The sequence below is a fragment of the Athene noctua genome, chromosome 9 (genome assembly GCF_965140245.1).
Source record: "Athene noctua chromosome 9, bAthNoc1.hap1.1, whole genome shotgun sequence".
NCBI lineage: Eukaryota > Metazoa > Chordata > Aves > Strigiformes > Strigidae > Athene > Athene noctua.
Window position 1 is genome coordinate 5,351,153 of NC_134045.1, and position 14,188 is coordinate 5,365,340.

The 14,188-nt window shown below is 60.6% G+C and overlaps 1 protein-coding gene across 8 annotated transcripts in view; it reads left to right on the forward strand.

Annotated features, from left to right (window-relative positions):
- The window catches only part of RIPOR1 (RHO family interacting cell polarization regulator 1), a 32,194-nt gene extending 19,674 nt beyond the window's left edge, over window positions 1–12,520 (forward strand). For 5 of the 8 annotated variants that reach the window (XM_074913123.1, XM_074913120.1, XM_074913124.1 and 2 more), the window contains exons 3-23: window positions 2,255–2,404; window positions 2,733–2,811; window positions 3,113–3,136; window positions 3,648–3,701; window positions 3,809–3,961; window positions 4,048–4,111; window positions 4,198–4,241; window positions 4,454–4,579; window positions 4,800–4,948; window positions 5,173–5,302; window positions 5,484–5,624; window positions 6,446–7,252; window positions 7,744–7,883; window positions 8,262–8,436; window positions 8,586–8,721; window positions 8,891–9,052; window positions 9,194–9,352; window positions 9,720–9,916; window positions 10,024–10,107; window positions 10,416–10,506; window positions 11,548–12,520. In XM_074913123.1, coding sequence (XP_074769224.1) covers window positions 2,255–2,404; window positions 2,733–2,811; window positions 3,113–3,136; window positions 3,648–3,701; window positions 3,809–3,961; window positions 4,048–4,111; window positions 4,198–4,241; window positions 4,454–4,579; window positions 4,800–4,948; window positions 5,173–5,302; window positions 5,484–5,624; window positions 6,446–7,252; window positions 7,744–7,883; window positions 8,262–8,436; window positions 8,586–8,721; window positions 8,891–9,052; window positions 9,194–9,352; window positions 9,720–9,916; window positions 10,024–10,107; window positions 10,416–10,506; window positions 11,548–11,645 — 3,163 coding nt within the window. In that variant the 3' untranslated portion in view covers window positions 11,646–12,520. Of the gene's footprint in view, window positions 1–2,254; window positions 2,405–2,732; window positions 2,812–3,112; window positions 3,137–3,647; window positions 3,702–3,808; window positions 3,962–4,047; window positions 4,112–4,197; window positions 4,242–4,453; window positions 4,580–4,799; window positions 4,949–5,172; window positions 5,303–5,483; window positions 5,625–6,445; window positions 7,253–7,743; window positions 7,884–8,261; window positions 8,437–8,585; window positions 8,722–8,890; window positions 9,053–9,193; window positions 9,353–9,719; window positions 9,917–10,023; window positions 10,108–10,415; window positions 10,507–10,747; window positions 10,812–11,547 lie in introns of all 8 variants that reach the window. The other 3 variants (XM_074913127.1, XM_074913126.1, XM_074913121.1) reach the window with 2 other exon arrangements.
- Window positions 12,521–14,188: the final 1,668 nt, after the last annotated feature.

The following is a 14,188-nucleotide window of genomic DNA, read 5'->3' on the forward strand; positions in this document are numbered from 1 at the left end:
GGACGGGGAGGGGATTGGAGACAGGCTTGGGCATGCCATGGACCTACTGCACACCCGGAGGCACCTTCCCAACTCATTGTCTGGGCATCTCTCTCAAGGACCTTTGTGGTCCCCAGGGGATGTTGCGTGAGGGGCTGCAGGGAGCATCGAGGCCTGATGGGAGACAGAGCCCATCACCTCAGCCCCTCACTGTGCCGTATCCCAGCCTGGGTGAGGACCCTGCAGCTGCTGCCACCAGGGCTTGGAGGGGGCCAATGTAGCTTACTTTCATTCTTTAGCCAGCCCTTAAGAGCTCCTCTGTGACAATCTCATCGTGTTTAATGGGTGCGGTGGAGGAGCTGGGGTGGCTTTGAAGCATTGTGTCTCAATGGCCCTGACATCCTGTGGCAGCTGGTTTTGGAATTTGAGTGCTGGCATGAATCAGGGTTTCCTCCAGGTCATTTCAAACCTGTTGCTGAAAGGTTTTATTGGCTGCCCATCAGCTGCTTTGCGAGGAGCAGCCATTCCCTTCTCCTCCAGCCACTGGTGATGTTATGGTCCCATCATGTCCTTTCTCCTCCTCTCTGCTGAACCTCACATTGGTGAGAACCACCCCACGCTCTGCTCCTCCCCACCACCCTGCTCCACACCGTCCCTAGCTCCTGTCTACCCTCTCAGAGGTGGTTCTCAGGACATGGGCATGCCATGGGTGTGGGACTACAGCATTTTAATGCTTTTAATCCCATTTCCTAGTGCCTAGCCAGGCTCCTTACCTCCCAATGCACCCACTGGTGCCAGAGGAGAGACATCTCTCAGCCAAATGGCTAGGGAAAGCAGCACTAAGCTGCCTTGCCAGGCTATGGGCACCTTCACCTGGTAGGCACAAGTGCAGGTAGAGCCTCCCCATGCCTGAGAGCAGACCCTCAGCCCTGCTTGGCTCTTGTCCCTGTATCCTGTCCGTGACATTTTCCAGGCCACCAGCACGTCGCTGGATCTGGGGGTGCTAGAGGGGCTTGCCTGGGGAAAGGGGCGAGGGAGGACTTTTGGATGCCTATAGCCAAGCGGCTGGTGGAGAGATGCTTGCGGGGGATGACTCCAGGGGCCCTGGAGGATGGGAATGAGGAGAGATGGTGGAAATCACTCGCTTAGCCATCACTAGGCTTTGTGAGGAGGCCAAGACATTCATTTCCCCCCACCAGTGATTCGGGGAAGTCTTTTGGCCACTCCTGCAAAGAGCAGCACAGGATGGGAGGTCCAGCCCGGGGCTGGAAACCGAGGAGCTTGAGGTGTCTCCTGGATGCCAGTGAAACAATGATGTGTTGGAAGGAGGAAGAGAAGAGCCGGTCTGAGCGGGGCGTTGCTCACTGGGTTGGGGAGAGACTCCATTGCACAAGGCAGGAAGGGTGGGTGGTGTTTGGGTCCCGGGTGCTGGGTCAGCACCCCTTCGGGTCGGCCGGGGGAGGTCCCCAAGGCAGCAGTGGGGCAGGTGAAGGCACCAGGCAGCCAGCAGCTCTATACTGCGGGTTTGGTGACATTTGGAGAGGTGTAGGCTCAGTGAGCATGTCCCTGCCCCATGTGCTGCACTGTGTGATGGGGTGACAGGGCTGCTTGTCCTAGGATGCTCCTGTGCTGCCACCCGCTGGGATCCCTGCCTGTCCCTGGGAGCACATAGTGGTAGGGCAGCAAGCCAGTGATGGCATGTGTCACCCTGCCATAGTGCTCAGACCACAGGGAGCATCTCCATGCCCCCGCCAACCTGGGCTGCTGGTGATGGAGCAGAGCATGGCCCCTTCAGAGGGTGGCCAGGGCTGGAGATGTCCCCACAGGCACTCCAGGAGCACAGCTTGGCTCTGGCTGGTGATAGCCCCTTTTGCCTTTGCTCCCCCCATACCTCCTCAGAGGCTGCCCCATGGCCAGCCTCTCTGACCCCACTGGGATGAGGATAATTCCTGCTCTTCTCCACCACGAGCTTTGTGGGTTTCTCCTTGTCCTTCCCATGGCTTTGGGGCAGCCAAAGGCACTGGGGTGGCTGCAGGCATGTAGTGCAGGCAGTGCTGCCCAGCCTCTTGGCCCCATCTCACCCAGCCTCGCTGGCTGGTTAAACTGGCTGCTGGGGAGTACTGGGAGAGGCAAGCAGGTCTGGGTGGACTAGGCCTCCATCCCTGAGCTCCTGCTTGTCTTGAGACAGGGTGCCTGTCAGACTGGGGCACCCAGGCAGACCCCAGTGCTATGTGCTGACCCTGGCCACCCTGGGTTTGCCTGCCTTTCTCCCCAGGAACCTCTCACCCTTCACCCCCACTGTCTCCCGCAAGACTGGCTCCAGGGTCAGTAGGATGTTTTCAATGTCCCACAAATCCCCACCACCCAAGGTGCCTCAGCCCAACCGCCTGGACGAGGTGTACGAAGCTCTCAAGAAGGGCCTGACGTAAGTGCTGGGGCTCCCCGTGACTGGGTGTTTGGAGGTGGGGAGCCCCTGAAGGGCACAGGGAAGCTTGCTATGGGTTGGGGTTGGCAGGTCTCCACTCTCACCAGGCAGGGATGTGCCAGGTCTCGTGGGTGCAGAGGGGTGGGCTTGGAGCTGTGTGTGGGTCCCACATCTCACCACGTCCCACACAGAGGCTCAGGTGGGGTGCCTCACCTGGGTGCTTGAGTGGGGATGCAGGGCCAGATGTGCTGGGTTGGTGTGGTCTGTGGGTGGCAGGAACCCTGGACATGGTGTCCCAGCCTGACCCCTGTGGTGTGGTTTCCCCCAGAGCCTACCTGGAGGTGCACCAGCTGGAGCTGGAGAAGCTCAGCACACAGATCCGTGAGTCCAAGAGGAATTCGCGCCTGGTGAGTGTCGCTTGAGAAGAGTCTTATGTGGAGTGGTGCTTTGGGCAGAGGGCAGGGGTTGTGGGGACAGCTCATGTGTCCCAGGGCAGAGTTTGCTTCTGTGGGGATGTCAGGGGCCAGCCCGGGCTCTGGTGTTGGGCTGCACAGGGCTCCTGTCCTACTGTCATGCACTGTCCAGCCCTGGCTGGGTGCTGCATGTCCCCGCCAACATGCTATGGGTGGTGGGTGCAATGTGCTGGGTCTCCTTGGGTGGGCAGATCTGGCTTTGTGCTGCGTCTTATCCCTCTCCTCTCTCCTCCAGGGCTTTCTCTACGATCTGGATAAGGTAAGCGGGATCAGTGCCTTGACCCCTTGTCTCCCCCTTCCTAGAGCCGGGATGTGCTGCTGCCAGTCCCTCTCTGCTTGTACTGCCCCATTGCCTGCCCCCTGTGCCCTGCACGGCAGAGTGCCTGTGGGGTGGGATCGGGGCTCTGCAGGCAGGGTGGGGCTGGGCAGGGGATGAAGCAAAGAGAGGCAGACGTTTGTAACCTGCTTCTTGCAAACAAAAGCTGTTGGTGGTGAGTGTTGAGCCTGCATTAGTTCTGAGACTGGCAGAGCACCCCAGAGCCTGGCCTGTCTCCTGGGGGACCCTCCGGAGCAGGGGAGGCTGGAGGATGCTGCAGCACATGGGTGCAAGCACAGCCTCTGCTGCCTGTCGTCCTGCACCTCCCCGGCAGGGCTGATGACCAGGATCCATCCCAGCCACAGCGGGGGCACACAGCAGGGCACATCCTGACCTGTGGCTCCTCCACGGAGAGGTTGGGCTACTGCTCACACCGTCTCCTCTGCTTTTCCAGCAAGTGAAGTCAATCGAGCGTTTCCTGCGTCGCCTGGAGTTTCATGCTAGCAAGGTGAGAGCTGGGGACCGGGTCACCTTGGGGCAACCTTGGTGCAGCGCTGGGACAGCCATACTGTCCCCTACTCTGCCCCTCACCACAGCTTGGGCCTGTCCTTGCAGATAGATGAGCTCTACGAGGCTTATTGCATCCAGCGTCGGCTCCGCGATGGAGCCCACAACATGGTCAAGGCTTACAGCACGGGCTCACCGGGCAGCCGGGAGGCACGCGAGAGCCTGGCCGAGGCCAGCAAAGGCTATAAGGAGTACACAGAGGTGAGGCAGATGGTTGATGTGGGTTGGCAGGGCACTGGGTCCCATGGGTGGCTGCTGATGGGTGCTGTCTGTCCATCCGTCCCCAGAACATGTGCCTGTTGGAGAATGAGCTGGAGAGCCAGCTGGGCGAGTTCCATGTCCGTATGAAAGGTAACACATCCCACTCCATCCCTGGCCTGCTGTCTGCCTGCCTGCCTGCCTGCTGCCTCCCAACACCCTTCTGCCTTCTCTTGCAGGACTGGCAGGCTTTGCCCGGCTCTGTGCTGGTGACCAGTATGAGGTTGGTGGGACCATATGGGTTGCAATCTGCTCTTCTCTTGCCCTGCGGTCCTTGGGGTGCCTGGGGGGTGTAGGTGGGCGCTGGTGTGGAGGGCATGTTGCAGGGTGGTGGTGGGTGGCATGGGTTGCTGGCCATGGGCAGGGACACACAGAGAGCACCCACCACCCTGTTACTGTATCATCTCCCTCATACCCATGCCTCTCCATCCCCAGATCTTCATGAAATATGGCCGGCAGCGCTGGAAGCTGCGAGGGCGCATTGAGGTGAACAGCAAGCAGGTGTGGGACAGCGAGGAAATGGTTTTCTTGCCCCTCGTCACTGAGTTCCTCTCCATCAAGGTACAGTGAAGAAGGGGGCAGGGATGGTGTGGGCCAGCTACCACCCTGCATCCCAGCAGGGCTTTCCTCCAGGACCTCACCTAAACCTGATGCTTACGGGGGTGGGAGGAGCCTGTCTGGTGGTGGTGGCGGCATCCTGGCACACAGCATGGATGCAAGCAGCATGGACAGGATGAAGCTCAGGGCTTCATCTCATCCTCCCTTGCCTCTCCTTCTCCAGGTGACAGAGCTAAAGAGCCTGGCCAACCATGTTGTGGTGGGCAATGTGTCCTGCGAGACCAAGGACCTCTTTGCAGCTCTGCCCCAGGTCGTGGCTGTGGATATCAATGACTTGGGCACCCTCAAACTCAGCCTGGAGGTGACCTGGAAGTGAGTATCTCAGCAGGCATTGCTGGTAGCACATGGCAGGGCTGGGGGTACCTGGCATGGCGTGGCAAGAGATGGCCTACCCTAGGTTCTCTCTCATCCCAAAACTGGGCTGCAATTACGGAAAATGGGCCTGGATGGGGTCCTGGTGTCCTGCTTGCTGCAGAACAGGGTCAAGACCCTTGCAGGCTGGCACAGACCCCTCACCTCCCTGCCCTCCTCCCCAGCCCCTTTGACAAGGATGACCAGCCCTCGGCAGCCAGCACTGTCAACAAGGCCTCCACAGTGAACAAGAGGTTCTCCACCTACAACCAGAGCCCGCCTGACACGCCGTCCCTGCGGGAGCAGGCTTTCTACGTAAGTGTGGTGCCAGGCAAGGCTGCTCAGAAGGGGTGGCCCGTGGAGGGGTGCACACAGGGTTGTGCCCAGAGGGTAGCACGGCCCAGGTGCAGGGGTGGGCAGCTCCTCTCCAGCCACAGCTTCCCGGTACCAGCACCCACTCCTCCCACACTCACAGCTCCTCTTCTCTTTGCCCAAGAGCCCGGGGCAGGCAGCCAACAGGAATGGTTGGTCCTTGATGGACATCTTTCGGGAGACACTCTTCGAGAAGCTGTCTCAGGGCTGCTCCTGCAGCGACGTCTCCTCGGCCGAGCTCAGGAGATGGCCGCAGCAGGGCCACGTAAGTGCAAGGGCTGGAGCCGGCCAGTAGCTTAGCCCTGCGCTGTGGCCATCCCGCAGTAGCTGTAGCCGCTCCTTATCTCCTATTCACTAGCACTCACTGATACCCAGAGGCCTGATCCTGCTGGGCAAGGTCGGGCTGGCACTGAGGAGACAGTCCCCAGCCTAAGGGAGCCTGGGCTGCACAGGTGGGCCCTGCTCCTCTGTCTCCACACCCTCATGTGAGAGCTGGGCACTAGTGAGTAGGCAGCTTGTCTGTGTCCCTGCACTGGCAACACTGGTGTGCTGTGCCATGGTATTGGCATGGTGCTGGCATGGCACTGGTGTGACACTGCCATGGTGCTGGTGTGACACTAACATGGCGTTGGCGTGACACTGGTTCAGGTATGATGCTGGCGTGATGGCTAGTGCTGCCCCCCACATGCTGGTGGTGCTGGAGCTCGTGTTGTTCTTGCACCACCCGTGGTGGGTGATGTACTCAGCTCCACGTGTCACACCGCATCATGGCTGTGCTGGAGCTGCCCGCTGTGCTGGGGAGACGCTGGCACCCCGTGGCTCCAGGGAGTGTGTGGCTGGGTCTGGGGAGCCAGGCTCCCCTCTGGCATGGGGTGAGATGCAGCGTGGGAAGAGGCAGCTGTGGTCTGCCGGCTCCTCGTCCTGCTGTGTCAGCAGAGCCAGGGCGATGTGGCAGTCTGTGCTGGTGGCCCCAGGGGCCTCAGTGCCCTCTGGCTCGGCTGGATCCTGCCCCCGCTTGAAGGGAAGGCAGCCGGAGGAGCAGGAGTGCAGGAGGGTCTTGGCTGACACCATTTTCCCCCCTCCCAGAACATGCTGCGGCGCCAGGAGGAGCTGGAGAACGGCACAGCCTGGTCCATCTCCTCCGAGTCCTCGGATGACTCTTCCAGCCCCCAGCTGTCCGGCAGCGCCCGCCATGCCACGCACAAGCCCATCGTGCAGCCCGAGGTGCAGGCTTCTGCCCCCGCCATCGAGATCTCCTTCTCCCAGCAGCCAGAGGAGGCTGGGGCAGGGCCCGGGGCCAGCGGCATCAGTGTCCCCCCCGCCGGGAGTCAGCCAGAGGAGCCAGGCAGCCGTAAGAAGGATGCAGTAGCCAATGGCCACGTACCCTACTCACGGACTCTGAGCCACATCAGTGAGGCCAGCGTGGATGCCACAATGGAGGCCAAGGCTGCAGAGAGCCCCTGGGAGCCCACGCCCAGCCCCGAGGACACAGGGACGGGCGAGCAGGACGCGGACCCCCTCCCCAGCACCTTGGTGGCAGCTGCCACAGCAGGACAGGACAGGGGTGATGAGGCCAAGCCCCGGGCCACCGTGGCGTGGGCCACCACCTGCAAGGTGGAGGCCAGCGGGGCTGAGCTGGTGCAGAGCCAGGTGCCGGCACAGGGTGGCACCAGGATCCCCGTGGCACTGGCACAAGCCTCTGTGGAGGAGAGGCCCGTCCCAGCCCCACCACTCCCTGCTGCCATCCCCGAGGTGCCACGGGGGAAGGTGGTGGATTCGGGTCTGGAGGAGGCCATCGGTCTCCTGGGCTCAGCCCTGGAAGACTATCGGGGGCAGTTCCCGGAGCTGCAGCCCCTTGAACGGGAGCTCAAGCGCCTGGAGGAGATGCTGCTGGTGAGGGGTTCCCAGCACTGCCTGGGGGTGACGGGGACAGGGCCATCCCTGATGGTAATGCCCAGGGATGACAGGGACAGGGCCATCCCTGATGGCAGTGCCCAGGGGTGACGGGGACAGGGCCATCCCTGATGGCAGAGCCCGGGGACAATGGGCACGGGACCATCCCAGCTGGGAGTGCGCAGGGATAATGGGGATGGGGCCGTCCTGGCTGGCAGTGCCTGGGGAAAATGGGGATGAGGCCATTGATGGCAGTGCCCAGGGATGAGGGTGGCAGGGTCAGCCCTGATGGCAGTGTTGGGGGACAATGGGGACAGGGCCATCCCTGATAACAGTGCCCAGGGGTGAGGGTAGCAGGGTCAGACCTGATGGCAGTGCCTGGGGACAATGGGGACAAGGCCATCCCTGCTGCCAGTGCCTGGGGATGCAGGTGTCAGGGCTGTTCCTGTCTGGTGAGCCAGGATCTGACCCTGCCATGCCTTCCTCCACAGCAGAAGCAGGGTGTCTTCCTCAGCCGGGCCTCCAGCATCAGCCTGACGGTGGAACATGCACTGGAGAGCTTCAGCTTCCTCAACACCTCTGACATGGAGGACTCGGAGGGTTCCGAGGAGGAGGCTCTCCAAGACGAGAGGTGCACAGCAGGGCTTATGGGATGGGGCATGGGGCAGGATGCAGCCCTGGGGCAGTTGGATTGGGGGATGCCCAGCTCTGCCAGGGTGCCCAAACACATTTAGATGGGCCCATCACAGCTCAGGGCAGGTCCAGGCTGAGAAGGAGCAGAATCTGGCCCTTCTGAAGCAGCGGGATCTGGCACAGTCCTACTCTGCATCTCTCCATGAGGCTGGGCCAGGAGGCAGCACATGCCCTGTGCCCCTGGGCCCTGTTCCTTCACCCAGCCTTGATACTGTGATACTGTAGGTCCTACAGAAACTGCCCTCTGTGGTTGGGGAAGGGCTGGGTCCAGGTCTCCAACACTGACCCACTGCCTCGGTATCTCCCTGGCTTGCAGGAGGGCCGGCAGACCCCGGCGCGGCAGCAGAGCTCCCAGCACCGGCGAGACGGGAGCTGATGACACCGGCATGTGCAGTGGCTCCGAGGCCAGCACCGACCCCATGAGCACCGGCAATGAGTTCCTGGATAAGGCTCTGGTGCTTCACCTCAACAACTGCAACCGCCTGCTGCTGGTGAGGACAGGGGCTGGGGCATGGTGGCAGGAGAGGTCCTGGGGTGGGCTTTGGGTCCCCCCTTGCAGGGTGTCTTGACGCAGCATGGAGGCTGTGGTGTGGGCGATGAGCTCTGTCCCTGAGGTCCCTAGTTTGGCTGTGCCTTGCAGAAACTGGGCACCTTCGGCCCGCTGCGGTGCCGGGAGATGTACGCCCTGGACAGGCTGCTGCGAGAGGCGCAGGTGCTAGAGATCGTGTGCCAGCTGACGGAGGAGCGAGCAGGAGCAGCCGGCTCTGCCGCAGAAGGTAAAGATACGTGGCCAAGGGGACCAGCCCTGCTGCCCTGGGGGGTGCGTGGGGCCGGCTCTCCCCTCAGGGGCACGGCTGGGTAGCGAGGGGCCATGCCAGCTGGAGGGCAGGAGTCACCTGCCTGCTGCCGTGGCTCGGGGAGGGTTGACAGCGCCTGTCCCCACAGTGGTGCAGTTCTCAACACGGAAGGAGGGCGTGCTGCCCCTCTGGGACCACTGCGTGGAGGTGCCCAACATCTACACCTGCCCCGTGGAGCGGTTCCTGCAGGTCCTCAGCACCCAGTATGCAGCACCCATCAGTGAGCGGCACCCTGGCCTGGCTGATGTTGGTGAGCAGACACCCAGCGGGGTTTGGGGAGAGAGTTGCCAGCTCCGCTCAGTGACCATGAGTGGGGGCCTGTGGGTGCCAGGAGCGGCACAGAGGGGTGGCCACCACTGCTGCACACCCTGATCCTGGCCCTTTCCCACAGTGTGTGTGAAACTGGTGGAAGATGTGCTGGATCGGCGGCTGCCCCGGCGGCCTGGCAGCACCCAGGGTGAGCAGGTCACCATCTTCCAGTACTGGAGCCACTTTGAGTCACTCAGCGCCCTGGTGCTCGACACCTACATGATGGAGCTGACAGAGGAAGGTGGGTGCCCTCCCACCCTCCCTTAGACCCTGGCATGGGGTGCCAGAGCCTCACCATAGGGAGCAGCACTGCCATGACCACGCTGGGGCATCACTCAGAGGCTCAGCCATCCTTGGGCTGGGCAAGTAGGTCTGATCTCCTTGATCACAGCTCACTCACATGCTGCCTTCCTGAGCACCCTGGGTCCTTGCTGCAGGTCCCCAGCATCTTGATTGGGTGCCCCAGCACATGTTGGTGCTCTGTGTGGGGCCACCCCTGCCTGGCACAGGTGTGGGGTGCCCAGGGATGGGTTTCCTGCGGCGACAGGGGTGCACAGGCAGTGCCGCTGGGGTCCCTGCACCTCGGTTCAGCCGGTGGTTCCCTGCAGCGCTGCTGGCGCAGAACCTCAACTCGGACGACCAGGACGTGGTGCTGCGTGCCCTGAAGCGCGTACCCGAGGCTCGCCTGAAGAAAGAGGGGCTGAAAGCACTGAGCCTGCTCCTCGTGGAAGGCAACAGCAAGGTGGTGAGCGCCGTGTCAGCCCAGCTCCGCAGCCTGGCAGAAAACCCCCGCTTCCGCCAACGGGTACGTGCTGGGCAAGCCAGGGATGAGGTGGGCTCGTGCCACCGCCCGTGGGGTGCTGCCCCCCGACTCTGCTGTGGGTGGTGGCATTGACCCTCCATCTCCCCCAGGCTCTCGTGTGCTACCTGGAGCAGCTGGAGGATGAGGAGATGCAGACGCGTGTGGCAGGGTGCGCAGCGCTGGGCTGCCTGAAGGTGAGAGGGACGTGGGGAGGAGGCAGCAGAGCTTTGTTTTCCGGAGGAAGAGGAATCACATGTGGCTGGCAACTCCGGACACACCTGCACAGCCTCCTGCTCCTGGGAGAGAGGAGCTGGGGGTGCCCCCAGTGTGCTGGAGAAGCAGGGAGGGGCAGGGCAGGAAGGGAAATGGGAAGGGAGGGGACAGGAGAGGGACTTTTCCTGCACCGTGGGGCTGCAGCACCCTGTGTTGCCTTCCCCTCCAGGCTGTGTCCCTTCTGCCAGTCCTGCCAGCCACACTCAGCCCCTTGTCCCTTCTTCTGCAGGCCAAGGAGAGCATCGAGCAGCTGGTTTACCTGTGCCAAACCGACAAGGAGCCTGTGCGGGAGGCAGCCAAGCAGAGCCTGATGCTGTGCGGTGAGTGTCTCGCTGCTCCTCTCTGCTCCCTCCCCACCCACAGCATCCTGAGTGGCATCTCCTGGTGCCAGCAGCACCCATGGGAGAAGGGGGTCCTGTGCTGGTCCCTGCCTACCCCGCACACTCTGGCTCATCGTGCCCCAAGCTCTGCCAGGCAAGAGCAAGCTGGCAGCAGGCAGCAAGGGCCAGGCATCCTGTGGCCACAGAGCACTAAGCCTGTATGTTATTTATTATTTGCTAGATGGCACTGAGAGAACCATCTGAGTGGGTTTCTAGGCCTCCAGATCGCGGCAGCTGCTGCACAGGTTGGGACATGTGAGCTGTCTTCGTCCCCCCGCCCCGCTCCTGCCGCTTTGCTCACGAATGTCTCCGTCTTAGAGCCTGTCAGCCATGTCATGTTTTGGAGTCTGTGTGTCTTGGTTGTTCATAGAGACCATCCCCATGGCACCCCGGCACATGTAGATGCCTTGTGTCCCATCTCCCAGCAGATTGTCCATGTCACCACCTCCTGCTGGGGATGGTCACCGTGGACAGATCTGTGTGCTAGGCTGCCGGGTGAAGATCTCAGGGCCAGCTTGTAGTGTGGATGTGTGCACCCCTGTGTGTGTCCAGGGGTCCCGGGGAAGTCCTCGGGATCCCCGTGTCAGTGCATGCAGATGTGCACAGCTGTTTGAGATGCTGGAGCTGGTACAGCCCTGAGCCCTGGCCCCTTTCCCCTATGCTAGGCTCCCCACAAGCCAGCACTCGTGCAGCCCACGCATGGGTGATCCCTGCCCCGTGTGGGCACGGGAACAGCAGGCAGCTGAGGAACAGGATTTGCAACTTCTGAATCAGGAGCTGTAGGGGCTTTTTGGGCTGGATCCCAGCTGGGCCCTGCCCAGGGGTGTGCTAAGGAGGACAAGAGAGGTCTCACTCTGTAGCCGTAGAGTGGTGGCTCAGCTCTGTCAGGCATTAGCCACATTTCCCAGGAGTGGCCGGGGAAGGTGGGCAGGGGACAGAACTGCTACAGTTCAGTTCACTGACTGTGACATGTACTTGCAGGGGAAGATGGTAAATCAGCTCACCGGCGGCTGGAGGAGACTCTGGACAGCCTCCCGAGGATCTTTGCACCAGCCAGCATGGCCAGTACAGCTTTCTGAGACGCCACGCACACCCACCTGCCACCCTTCGAGGGCAAAGACACCACTGGGCCACCCAGGCTTGCATGGACTGGGGCGGGCCGGGGCCCGGCAGCTCCCACTCTCGGCAGCACACCGCAGTATTACCCTGGCCAGCCACTGCCCGCGGCCGCACACTGCCTTACGGAGCACCGCTTCCCCTGCCCCGGCCACCAGCCCCACGGGGTCCCACATACACACCCCTGGGCAGGGGGGGCTTGCTGCACATCCCACCCTCTATTGCTATTTAAAATACACGAGGAGACCACCCTTCCTGCCCTCCTCATCAGCTACAGCTGCTGGGACTGGAATGGCTGGGAGATGTACCAGTTTTCTCTGCCTCCTCTTGCCTTCCTCTTGCTCGAGGGCACGTGCCCTGCCCCGGAAAGACCTGCACTTTGGAAACCACACCGTTTCTTTCCAGGAGTTGCCTGGGCCGTGGGGACTGCTGCCCTTTGCCACCTGGAGTCCCCAGGACTTAAATAAAATGAAGTATGAGATATTAATATATTCTGCTGGCGTTTCTTCTTTCCAGCTCCACGTGCTCCTGTCCCTCCCCAGCTATGGCTGTAGGGAGTGTAGTGAGATGTGGCCCCAGCCCAGAGCCTTTCCTGGCCTGCTGGGAAGCACCATGGAGGGCAGGGGCAGGAGGAGCGACAGAGGGACGGACAGACGGACAGACAGAAGCTGCCACCATGTTTTTTTGTTTTATTTTTTATTTACAGATTTTTGCAGAAAAACAAAAGCAAAAAATTCTTTTCTATAATGTCTCTATAAATCTATATATAATGTAATTACAGAGAACAACTAATTTTGATTTTAAACCAGAAATAAAAACAAACGTTTAATGAGTGACAGTGTCGCTGTGCAGGTGTTTCTTTGGCCCCTCTGCCCAGGCGCGGGGTAAGCTGGAGGTCAGTGTATCAGGCTGGAGGGTGGTGAGGGGTCTCATGGAGCATAACTGTGATTTCTAGCATCGCCCAGGTGCAGCCCTACTCCTCACCTCAGCCACCAGCACCCTCCAGCCAGAGCCAGCACGGGGGTGCTGCTGGGTGCCCTTTGTGGCCAGGCGTTCGGGAGAGTGGGTACCTCTCACCTAGCACAGGGCACAGAACTGGCCCTGCTGGCCTGACACAACAGGGACAGAGGGGATTGCTCTGGCCCTGCATGACACTGCCCAGTCCCACAGCATGGCTTGCTGGCCGGCCTTCCAGCGGTGCTGTCACTGTGAGGATTTAATTGCCATTTCCAATGTTGTCTTTATAAAGGTGTGGAGGAGTGCTTCTGGACTGAGGGACAAAAGCTGGGCTCAGCTGGGTGCTTCTCAGGTGCTTGGTAAGCTGAGGATCTACGCTACTCCCATGATGGCCTTCAGTGTCACCAAAAGGACCACAGGTTTCTCCTTTTCAGGAGTGGAAGGAGTTTCCACCTTCCCTGAGCTTTGCAAGACTTGCTGAGCTGTTGCCAAACTTTGGCTGCTGGGCATGGGAAGCATCACCCAAGGTGGTCATACTGAGGCTACATGATGGGGGTGCCCAGCCCAGGGAGCCACCAAAACCAGGGCAGTCCTGTTTCCTACTGTCTTCTGCACCTGTGGTGAGAACACACCACAGCACCTGGCCCCAAGCAGGATTCCAGAGAACTGGGGACAGAGCTCATCCAGTTGAATTGTTTTTTCAAACTCATTTCCATAAACATTTGGCACCTCTTGGTGCAAGTCTCATCGCTGATCACAGAGCAAAGACAGAATAGTCGAGGTGAGAAGGGACATTTGGAAATGCTCAGCCACTCCCCACTGCTCAGAGCAGGCTCAGCTAAAGCTGGGGACCACATCTGGCTGGGTTTTGAGTATCTCCAAAGATGGAAATAGCAGAACTTCTCTCACCAACCTATGCCAGTGTTTGACCATCCTCACAGAAAAAGCTTTTCTAAATTTAACTTGAGTGCCTGTAGTTCAGTTTCAGTTTGGTGCTTGGTCCTTCACTGGGCACCACTGAGGAATATCTGCCTCTGTCTTCTTTACCCTCCATGAGGTATTAATAAAGAAACACCCCCCACCCTCCATTTTTTCAAGTTAAACAGTCCCAGCTCTCTGAGCCTCTTCTCATATGGCAGCTGCTCCAATCCCTTAATCATCTTAGTGGCCCTTATGGTCCTGGGAGGGGAGTGGGTTAGAGCAGCAAAGATGCCCCAAAAGGCAGCAGAGGCAGGGACCCTCACGGCAGCCACTCGCACCGGCGCAGCAGTGATTGCACAGGCCCTGCCAGCGCTGGTGCAGCTGGGGATTTATGGCCCCCAGACTGAGCAGGGTCCATCCCTCAGTGCTTATGGGGTTTCTAAGCATGTCCCAGCAGGTTACAGCCTCTATGTCCTTTTTACCTCCCTGGAGCAGAGCTTTTTGGGCTGGCTCAGGCAGAATGCCACGTGTGGCTGGACACGCAGGAGCACAGGCAGCATGCAGCTCCATGCCAGAACTGCACAGCACGTGGTGGTGCATGGGGTGTCGCAGATGGGGCACCGCCTTA